The 11408-nt window shown below is 45.7% G+C and overlaps 1 protein-coding gene across 1 annotated transcript in view; it reads right to left on the minus strand.

Moving 5' to 3' along the window:
- Window positions 1-5781, minus strand: part of LOC114843184 (uncharacterized) — a 26981-nt gene extending 21200 nt beyond the window's left edge. The window contains exons 1-4 of the mRNA XM_055508189.1: window positions 5712-5781; window positions 4967-5124; window positions 3991-4101; window positions 2915-3288 (exon numbers count right to left, since the gene is read on the minus strand). Coding sequence (XP_055364164.1) covers window positions 2915-3288; window positions 3991-4101; window positions 4967-5078 — 597 coding nt within the window. The 5' untranslated portion in view covers window positions 5079-5124; window positions 5712-5781. The remainder of the gene's footprint in view (window positions 1-2914; window positions 3289-3990; window positions 4102-4966; window positions 5125-5711) is intronic.
- Window positions 5782-11408: the final 5627 nt, after the last annotated feature.

Raw genomic sequence — 11408 nt, forward strand, 5'->3', positions numbered from 1 at the left:
GGTACAGTGAAGTAAATCAGTTTGTTTCCCATTGTTATGCTCAATAAAAGTTATGCTCTTTGTGATCTGAGCAGACAGATCTTTACCGTCTGAATGGGTAGATGGATCTGCACTGACAAAGGATTGAGGACTTTCTACATTGATTCAAATCCAGCCTAGAAAGTCTACATCTATATTCAAACTGTCTCTGACTGCCTTCCCTGTACCAACTTGGCAGCTTGGTGGGCTGAATCCTGCTGATGACAAGGACTGCATGGAGTTGTACCACTTCAAGCCAGAACAACAACAATACTGTAAAAAACAATTTTTGTTATTGAACTTCATGCTTTTACACACTGCTAGTTCAAAATTATCTGGCTGATAAAAATCAAAGTATATTTTGAAGTATATTGTTTTTCTTTTTTTTAATAATCTAATACAGTACATAGAACATAAAACATCTTTATTAGGGTTTGGTGAGTCTAAAATAGTTTTTGAGTGGTGTTTTACAGACCCAATAATTCTTAGAATTGCATGTTAGATCATTCCAGCCATTTTGTGAACCAAAGTTCTTTAATTCTCCACAGTCTTCATTTCCTGCATTGTTTGGTTCAGATTCTGCCCAAAACCTGAAACACAAATGAATACTCCTTAATGCCCACTGTATGCATACTGTAAATAACACGTCACTTAGTTTAACAATCAAAATGTTTGCACTACCGTTCAAAAGTTTGGGGTCACCCAGACAATTTTGTCTTTTCCATTAAAAGTCACAATTTTATTTACCAGCATGAGTTGTAAAATGAATGGAAAATGTAGTCTCATTGAAAAGGTTAAAAATAATTATTTGTATTTGAAATAATAATGTTTTTTAATCCTCAAACTTTGCTCCCGTCAAAGAACCCTCTATTTGCAGCAATTACATGTACAGCATGGCAGGTCTTTGGCATTCTGGATGCTAATTTGTTTAGGTAATCTGGGCCTTCTGACGCAATCAGCAGACACTTTGTACCATTACTACACTGCAGTGAAAGTGCAGTGCTAGAAATGGGCCTCTATACACCTAAGTAAATATTGCATCAAAAATCAGACATTTGCAGCTAGAATAGTCATTTACCACATTATTGATGTAAACAGTCTATTTTTGAATCGTTTAACGTTATCTTCATAGCAAAAAGAAGTGCCTTTCTGTCAAAAATATGGACATTTCTAAGTGACCCCAAACTTTTGAACGGTAGTGTACAGTACTGTATGAATAATTTGTTATATACTGTATCAACATTTTGTCGTGATGAAAACAATGTGAACCTCGGTCTCTCCAGCAGAGTCCCGTCCACCCACTTCCATGTCCCCTCTGTCTCAGCGTCCGTCAGTCCGATCCAGGCTCGTTTTTTCCAACTTCTTATGAATTCCTTGGCAGAGACGAACAATTAGTCATTGATTTCATGCTGTAGTTTGCTTATGTGCCATTACTGACTGTTTTTCTGAACACTCACCTGCTCCTCAGAACTGTTGATAATCACCAGGTCTGACTTTTTCTGCAGGCAGTCGTTTCTACTTTCTTGCCAGGATTTCATCGTTGATGAAATGTAATAGAAACTACCAGAAAAATACTTCCATTCTTGGGAATATAGAGCTGTTTCAAATAAAAAAATATATATTATTGGCTCATCTTCCACAAAGTAACAACTTATACAAACATATATACTGTATACTGTTAAAAGGTGGACAGATGAGGACCGTGTTGCCCTGCAAAGCAACTTTAAAGACACTGACTGGGAGGCGCTGTGTGAACCTCATGGTGAGGACATTGATGGACTGACAGACTGTGTTGCAGCCAGGTGACTGAGGGGTCTGAGGACAGCGCCAACGAACTTAAAGGAAAACCTCAAAGATTTTCAATGGGGTTGACCCAAATGATGGCAAGTAGTATTTAAAAATGAAGGGACATTCAGATTCCTCCATATTTCCTATGCAAAGAAATGATCATTTATTCTTCTGCAAAAGTCCTCTGAAACATCTCAGGAGATTGATTGCCATGGGCTCATAGACTAAAACCAGTGCTGTTTTTTCTGTACCTGCCTCAGTAATGGTCGTGGTGAGAGGAGGCGGAGCTAAAAGACAGGTAGGTCCATTCACGGTACGTCAGGTGATTCGTCAGAGTACAATGCATTCTGGGTGTTGTAGGATATGACAATTTTTAGCCACATTTCAGCCACACATTACATATTACAGTACTTCCGTTTTTCCTCTTTTTTTCTGGACATAGACCATCAATGGTAAATGTTGTTGCACATTTTTCCTGATAAAATGTAAAATATTTATAACACAGCTTGCTTTTCAGCTGTAAAATATCAGTAACTTCTTTAACAGATTCCAGGTTGGGTCTCTAAACCCCTTGCCTTTCACGACAGGCTCCCCATCACCCTCACATGACTCAACCAACCCCACCTCACAAATCATTGCAGCACATCAGGTGAAAAGAGAACTACTGTAAGCAAGCTCCACCCCACAAAGACTGCAGGACCTGATGAAACTAGCCCAAGGATGCTGAAAGTCTGTGCTCCCCTGTACAACTCCTCCTTTCTGAAAGGGTCAACCTGTAATAAAATTTTACAGTAGCTATTGTAGTAATTTTGATGTGAATGTGTGTACGTGTATATGTGTTACCATTTTTAAATTATAATTTTACTTCTTTGTGTGTACCTATATCTGTGACAGCAATCAAAAGCAATTTCCCTCTGGGAAGAATAAAGTTTTTTGAATCTTGAATATTTTTTTTCTACAGTGACAATTTAGCAGGCAGAGTTGTGACCATCAAAGCCAAAGACTAGAAACTGCACCTTAATTTTTTTTTAATCTTGGTTGGTGTGAACTATCTTGATATTCTTTTGTAATTATCATATAATTCATGCCAGAGTAAAACATTTTAGTCTCTGTAGTTACGGTGGTGGCTGAGGCTGCAAACAGAACATGTCCAGCAGGAAAAATTAAATAAATGTTTACCCTCAAGCTTTCTTTGAAGTTCTGTGTGAATGTCTTGAATTTGTTTTTGGAGCTGGTCAGTTTTTTGAGTCAGGTTGTTGTAACTGGTCTGTAACTGGTGTTTTTCTTTAGTCAAATTGTTGTAAGTGGTCTGTAACTGGTCTTTTTCTTCAGTCAAATTGTTGTAACTGGTCTCTAACTGGTCTTTTTCTTCAGTCAGGTTGTTGTAACTGGTCTGTAACTGGTCTTTTTCTTCAGTCAGGTTGTTGTAACTGGTCTGTAACTGGATCCTCTTCGTTTCCCACTTTGAGCTGCACTCATTGTCTGTGTTGGCACATAAACAGCAAAATAACTATTGTTAACACTGAAAAAATGACTCCTACCCCTAATAAACATATCTATAATTTTTAACGGTTAGGTTTTCAAATGGTTATGTGTTTATTTAAATAAACATAATGCAAATTTGCTCAAACATATACTATGTGCCAAAAAAAACCCTGAATAACCTTTACTTGAAATCTACAGTATGAAACAGGTTGGTCAGGTGGGTTATGCCATTAGATTACATTAAGTTAATGCAATTTTACACATAAAGCTTGTGTTTTGTTCAAATGCTGTACCTGATGTACAGATAATTAGGAATTTCATATTAACTTTAACTATTTCATCAGTTTATGGTTATGGGTCGCTCACCTCCAGTGAGGGAATGGATCAGGGGCAAGAACACTATTTGCCCAAGGAAATCAATGAGGTATGATTTATATTATTTTATGTATTTATTTCTCACCAACACAAAGTTTATGTGTAAAATTGCATTAACTTTATGTAATCCTTAATTTAATGGCATAACCCTAACCCGGCTGCAAAACTTTACATCAGATGTCGCCTCTAACCTGGTATTTATGTGATAAAATTACATGGTTACATTTACATGTAATTAAATTACATAAAGTCCAGGTTTGAGGCCTGCTTTTTTTGAGTGCAGCACCACCCACTGGTTTATCAGTTTGCTAATAGAGTACTTACATAAGACAAATAAAGTTATGAGTCCAACCAGCAGGAGGAGACACAGCACACCCAGAATCACTGTGGAGGCTCTGTAGGAACTGTTTCTTACTGTGTTGCTTCCCTGGAGAGCTGAAATCAGAAGACAGGAATTGTGATGTGTTTATACTCTATACTATACTTTTTATTATTCTTATTATCCCTGTCTGCATCTGATTTTGTGATTGGAGTCATTTTTTGCAGCTAACAGTCAATGAAACCCTTCCCTGGGTTGAGCATGTTCATAAATTCTTACTACCCTTTATCACTGGGTTAACTCCCTTCCAGGTGGTTCACAGGTGTCAACTCACACCTTACAGCATCTTCTTTTCTGTGTGGAGGATCGAGGAGGACCGAGCATGTGGGCAAGAGGAAGTGGATTTCCAAAAAGATTTAATAAAATTAAAAAAGACAACAAAATAACAATAAAGTTTTGTTCTGTGTCCTTAAAGGGGGCAACAAAACCAAAACCTAAGCAATATAGCTTCAACTGAATAGACTGACAAAGTCTAACTGACCTCAGGAAACAGGGGAAGATACAGTACAGTATAACATGTAACGGCTGATGTGAGACAGAGGTAGAAGTAATAATTCTAACAAAACCTCAATGAAAATGGTGTGACAGCAGCACATTCCAACATTACAACTCAATTAAAGTTCTGATTCGACTATTCCAACTCAGTCTCGCTTTCCAGCCCTCCTGTAAATACCTTCTCACTAATTCTAGGACAGTGGCTGCTCAGTCCGTTATTGCCCCAATCATATTAGTTTGCCCTCTTTAGGTTGGAGTGTGCCTGAACCTAGTCAGCTGGTGGAAGAAGTACATGTAATTACCTTAAGTGTATGACAGTCTCATGTATGAGACTGTGCAGACTCACTAGCATACTTGTTTGTTAAGTCAGTTTTGCTTCACATATGTAATGTGCACATCAGTGCTTTATTGGCACGTGTATGTTACCTGACTGTACAGGTCCAGTTCTGTCGGTCTCCACTGCACTCTTCACTCTTTCCCACTTGACGTGAGGTCCTGATGGTTCCTCAACATTGGCATAGATATCCTGATCATCCATTGTGTTCAGCTTTGCTGTCAGCTCAGCTTGACTCTAAAGTAACCCTCTGTGAAAATACCCTTTTATTAGAAAAGGGTCAACACATTCACACATGACTGTTAAACAGAAAATGGGGTTGGTCAAAAACAGATCTCATTTAAATATTTGTGAAGGTTGTCACAGTGATCTCTGCAGTGAATTGCTGCAAGAAATTGTGGTCATGAGTGGTTTGACTGGACATGGTGGGTTAGGGCACAGAGACACAGATCTAGATTATTATTGATATCAAAAGATACATAATCATTATTGTGGTAGTTTGAGATGCACCATTTTACGAAGCAGATATTTCTTACGCAAATGTACGGAGAAGGTTTCTGAACTAAACTTCTTAAATGATACAGTACATGTATAGTAAGTATGTGAAACTCTGGGAGACTTGTTGTGACAAACCGCCGGTTTGTTTCCCACTGAGCAGCCCCGGACTGTGCGCACACACAAACACACACACACACGCACCAGCTGATTGGCCGCAGAGAGCGGGTGCACACGCAATCGTGCGGCCATTTGGACATTTCACCACCATTACATCTTGTTACGCCTAACCACGTACACTTGTCACTTTTGTTGGTTTTGGTTTCTTGTGTCAGTACTTACGTGTCGGGAGTAGTCGGACTCCCGCGTCGCGCCGGCAAAACCGGACAGCTGGGCGACGCTCACTTTTGACGTCATTGCAGTGTCGCCTCGGCGCGAGGCGCGGGTCCGACGAAACCACTTTTGTTTGTTGTTATTATTTGGTCCTAGTCATTATTTGTGGGGTATTCTTATGTTATGAATCTGAGAATTATTGTGGGAATATGGGCGATTAATTTATACTTGTTTAAAGGTGAATATTGGGATTATAAATGTTTAGTTTCCAGAACGGTCTGGAGAATGGTTCCACCCAGTTGAAGGGGGCGGGGCCAGGCCTTTAAGAAGAGTGGCCAAACTCCCTTGTGGGGGAGAGTAGACTGGACGGAGAGCGAGTTGGTTGGTGAGAGAGTGTTGACAAAGAGAAGAGACAGTCCTTTTATTTGAGCAGTTTTTTTCCAGGTTGATTTCCTCATCCATAGTTGTCCTTATCATTCTGTTTTTTTTTTTTTTTTGTCTGTTGCACCCGCAGGGTTTTTGGAGCAACTGTAAATACTGCACCTGATTCTTTTCTGCACTATACTTTTGGACTGAATAAACTCACTATCTGCGAGCAAGCCATCTTTTTTTTGGTTGTTTTTGCACGGCGTTCCACGTCTCGAGTGAGCAGCAGAGCTCACTCACCACAGTTGGTGTCAGAAGTGGGATGGCTACTCGCAAGACAGCACCGAAAGGCAGAAAACCTGGACCTAGGCTGCGGTCGCAGGGGAAGGTGACAGCTGTGATGCAGGATGATGAGGACTGGAAGTCGGACGGGAGTGCAGAGTCGGTGATTCCCGGTGCCAAACCTGAGGAGGGAATGGTCTCTTTGATGCAACACTTCTTGAACGCACAGCAGCGCAGAGAAGAGCGGTTTCTGCTGGAGCTCCGGGGCCTACGGGAGTCCATTGTGGAGGCAGCTAGGCCGGACTCAGATGGAGAGAGTCCACGTTTGGAGCTGCCAACGCCAGCTGCTTCGAGGGTAGCTAGTCAGCGCAGAGCGGGCTACCACAGAGACTCCCCAGGTGTGCCAGTGCTGAGAGGGCCGCCCCAGCGGATGGAACCAACGATGCCATCTCTCCAACCTGGCGATGACATCGAGAACTACCTTCGACGGTTTGAGCGCCTAGCCAGGACCTGGAGGTGGCCTGAGGAGGAGTGGAGTTGTCGGCTAGTTCCACTGCTAACAGGACGAGCATTGGAGGCTTACCTGGCGATGGACGAGGAGCAGGCAGAGGTGTACGACGAGCTGAAGGAGGCTTTACTTGAGAAGTACGACATTTCACCTGAGACGTACCGACAGAGGTTCCGGTCAGCCACAGTTCCGGCAGGGGAATCGCCGACGGAGACCTACCACCGCCTGAAGAACCTGTACGAGCGTTGGGTTCGACCGAGGGAACACTCCAAGGAGGAGATTGGTGAGGCCATAATCCTGGAGCAGCTCCTAAGGGTTCTTCCGGTTGAGACACGCACCTGGGTTCGCGAGCATGAGCCAACGGCAGGAGTGGCAGCAGCGAAACTGGCTCAACAGTACCTGAACGCTCATCGCGGGACTCTTCGCACTCAACCACCATCAGGTACTGGGCGCACCCACCCGGGGGTGGAACGGAGAGGTGCGATGCCAGCAGACTCTGCACCAGGCTGGAATCCGCCAGGAGGAAGGCCCAAAGAACTGGTGTGCTTTTACTGTCAGCAGACAGGGCATAAAGCGTCTGTGTGTCCAGCGCGCAAAGCTAAACTGTCGGGGTACTGCTATGTCCCAAGAGAAGGGGATGTCGAGCTGCGCAGGGGCCGTGAGAGTCTCTCGGCATGTCATGTGACTGTGAATGGATGCTGCCTACAGGCTTTATTGGACACGGGGAGTGCCTTATCAATGGTCAAATCAGGTTTTGGGTCAAATGTAGACTATGTGAATACAGTTGGGGTGCAGTGTGTTCACGGGGATGTGAAGCGGTATCCGCAGGCCGAAGTACTATTAGAAGTACAAGGGCAGACATACCTGCTAATGGTGGGGCAGGGCAGGACTCCAACCTCTACCAGACATGGATGAAAGTCTGTGTCAGGGTGGAGACAGAGGCCCAATAAAATCACGCAGACTGAAACGTCTGGAGAAGTACCTGGGCACACCAACCTCGGAGGTTGCTGCAGAGTACCCGGAGGGTATTGGTTGGCAAGAACCAGAAAATATAGCGGAGCTACAGAAAGGGGATGTGACGTTAAAAGCTATGTTTGAAAAAGCGATGTCTGATCAACCCTCTAACCTATGTGAAGAAAAATGTGTGGTTAAGAATGACATTTTGTATGTACAAGCTGGGGATAAATCTCGCCTTGTTGTCCCGGTTAGCTGCCGCCCACTCGTCTTACACCTAGCACACTCTGTCCCGTGGGCTGGTCACCTGGGCCAACAGAAAACATTTGCACGTGTTAGCTCTCGGTTTCATTGGCCAACATTGTATGCTGATGTTCGCACCTACTGCAACTCTTGCCCAACCTGTCAGAAGACCAGTGCTGTGCCGCGGCAGCACAGGGCCTCATTGCACCCTCTCCCTGTGCTCTCTGAGCCCTTTAGGCGGATCGCCATGGACATTGTGGGACCGCTGGAGAAAAGCAGTGCGGGACATCGCTACATCCTTGTCATCAGTGATTACGCAACAAGATATCCGGAAGCTTTTCCACTGCGCACAGCAACTTCACCAAACATCGTCCGTGCCCTGGTACAACTTTTCTCCCGGGTGGGAATACCTGAAGAGATCCTGACAGACCAAGGCACCAACTTTACATCGCGGCTGATGGGGCAGTTGTACCGGCAACTGGGCATCACTGCCATCAAGACAACCCCATACCATCCACAGACAGACGGACTAGTAGAAAGGTTCAACCAGACACTGAAAAACATGCTACGGAAATTTGTGGCGGATACTGGAAAAGACTGGGACAAATGGCTGCCATTTGTCCTCTTCGCTTACCGAGAAGTCCCCCAAGCATCCACCGGGTTCTCACCATTCGAGCTTCTCTATGGTTGGCAGGTACGGGGACCGCTGGATCTGCTGAGGGAAAGCTGGGAAGAGGGTACGACAGCCAAGCCAGAGGAGCGAGGCATCGTGCAATACGTACTGGAGATGAGGGAGCGACTCGAGCAGTACAGAGACCAGGCAAGGGAGAACCTGCAGGCAACACAACGATCCCAGAAGCGGTGGTATGATCAGCATGCACGACTACGGCAATACCAACCAGGCCAGAGAGTGCTACTTTTGCTACCTACCTCAACGAGCAAACTTCTGGCAAAATGGCAAGGCCCATATACCGTGGTACGCAAGATGGGGCCAGTAACATACGAGGTCCATCACCCAGACAAGGGAAAGGCAAAGCAGACCTATCATGTCAATCTTTTGAAGGAGTGGAAGGAGTCACCGGAGAAGAAACCTGCGTCAGCCATGCTGGTACGGAAGGTGACGGGTGAAGAGGAAGAGGACGGTGTGGAAGGTGCGGAAAGGAAGATGTCTGTGTTGGATTTGAATCACCTAGACGACATCAAGCGTCAGGAGTTGCAGGGTCTATTAGACCAGTTTCCAGCGTTGCTTCGTCAGAGGCCGGGGCGCACAGCGCTGATCCACCATGCCATCCACCTCACAGATAACACGCCGGCCAGGCAGAGGCCGTACCGGGTACCGGAACGTTTAGTGGAGCCATTGAAGGAAGAAATTAAGATGATGAAGGAGCTGAGAGTGATTGAGCCATCTACAAGCGAGTGGTGCAGCCCAGTGGTGATTGTCCCGAAGAAAGACGGGTCTATCCGTGTCTGCATCGACTTTCGGAAGCTCAACGCCCAATCCCAGTTTGACGCCTACCCAATGCCACGGGTAGATGACCTCTTGGAAAGAGTGGGAAAGGCAAAATTTATAACTACCTTGGACCTCTGCAAGGGCTACTGGCAGGTTCCCTTGGATACAGCATCGAGGCCTTACACAGCTTTCAGGACTCCGGCGGGCCTTTACCAATTCACGGTCCTACCGTTTGGGCTGCACGGGGCCCCAGCCACGTTCCAGAGGCTGATGGACAGGGTCCTACAAGGATGTGAGGAGTGGGCCGCTGCCTATCTGGACGACGTTGTCGTCCACAGTAGCTCATGGGAGGAGCATCTGTCCCACCTGCAACAAGTGCTGCAGAAGATTGCTGAGGCTGGCCTGACCCTAAACATGGGGAAATGCGAATGGGCAAAACAGGAGGCACAATACCTGGGGTACCATCTGGGCAATGGACAGCTACGACCCCAGAGCCAGAGCCCAAGGCCGAAGACCAAGAAGGAGGTGAGGTCATTTCTGGGCCTGGTGGGATGGTACCGGAGGTTCATCCCGGACTTCGCCTCCATAGCAGCACCCCTAACGGATCTGCTGGGTAAGGGGGTACCAAACCCCATTCGGTGGACTGAGGACTGCGAGGCAGCATTTAGGGCCCTGAAGGAGAAGATGTGCTCCAGGCCAGTGTTGCAGAGCCCGGACTTCTCCCAAGGTTTCCTGGTCCAAGTAGACGCGTCAGCGGTGGGTCTAGGAGCCGTGTTGGTCCAGGGGCCCAAGGGAGAAGAAAAACCGATAGCTTACCTCAGTCGCAAGCTATTACAGAGAGAGACCCGCTATTCAGCGGTAGAGAAGGAGTGCCTGGCCATCAAGTGGGCCTTGGAAAGCTTGAGGTACTACCTCTTGGGAAGGACATTCGACCTTGAAACGGACCACAGAGCGTTGACTTGGCTGCATTCCACAAAGGACCACAATGCCAGGGTCATGAGATGGTACCTGTCGTTGCAGCCGTTCAACTTTAAAATTCGGCACAGACCTGGACGCCTGAATGTGGTAGCAGACTACCTGTCAAGGAACCCGACAGGCACTCTGCTAGGAGAGGGGGAAGGTGGTGTGACAAACCGCCGGTTTGTTTTCCCACTGAGCGGCGCACACACACACACGCACCAGCTGATTGGCCGCAGAGAGCGGGTGCACACGCAATCGTGCGGCCATTTGGACATTTCACCACCATTACATCTTGTTACGCCTAACCACGTACACTTGTCACTTTTGTTGGTTTTGGTTTCTTGTGTCAGTACTTACGTGTCGGGAGTAGGCGGACTCCCGCGTCGCGCCGGCAAAACCGGACAGCTGGGCGACGCTCACTTTTGACGTCATTGCAGTGTCGCCTCGGCGCGAGGCGCGGGTCCGACGAAACCACTTTTGTTTGTTGTTATTATTTGGTCCTAGTCATTATTTGTGGGGTATTCTTATGTTATGAATCTGAGAATTATTGTGGGAATATGGGCGATTAATTTATACTTGTTTAAAGGTGAATATTGGGATTATAAATGTTTAGTTTCCAGAACGTTCTGGAGAATGGTTCCACCCAGTTGAAGGGGGCGGGGCCAGGCCTTTAAGAAGAGTGGCCAAACTCCCTTGTGGGGGAGAGTAGACAGGACGGAGAGCGAGTTGGTTGGTGAGAGAGTGTTGACAAAGAGAAGAGACAGTCCTTTTATTTGAGCAGTTTTTTTCCAGGTTGATTTCCTCATCCATAGTTGTCCTTATCATTCTGTTTTGTTTTTTTTTGTCTGTTGCACCCGCGGGGTTTTTGGAGCAACTGTAAATACTGCACCTGATTCTTTTCTGCACTATACTTTTGGACTGAATAAACTCACTATCTGCGAGC

This window comes from Betta splendens, chromosome 1, assembly GCF_900634795.4.
Source record: "Betta splendens chromosome 1, fBetSpl5.4, whole genome shotgun sequence".
Classification (NCBI taxonomy): domain Eukaryota; kingdom Metazoa; phylum Chordata; class Actinopteri; order Anabantiformes; family Osphronemidae; genus Betta; species Betta splendens.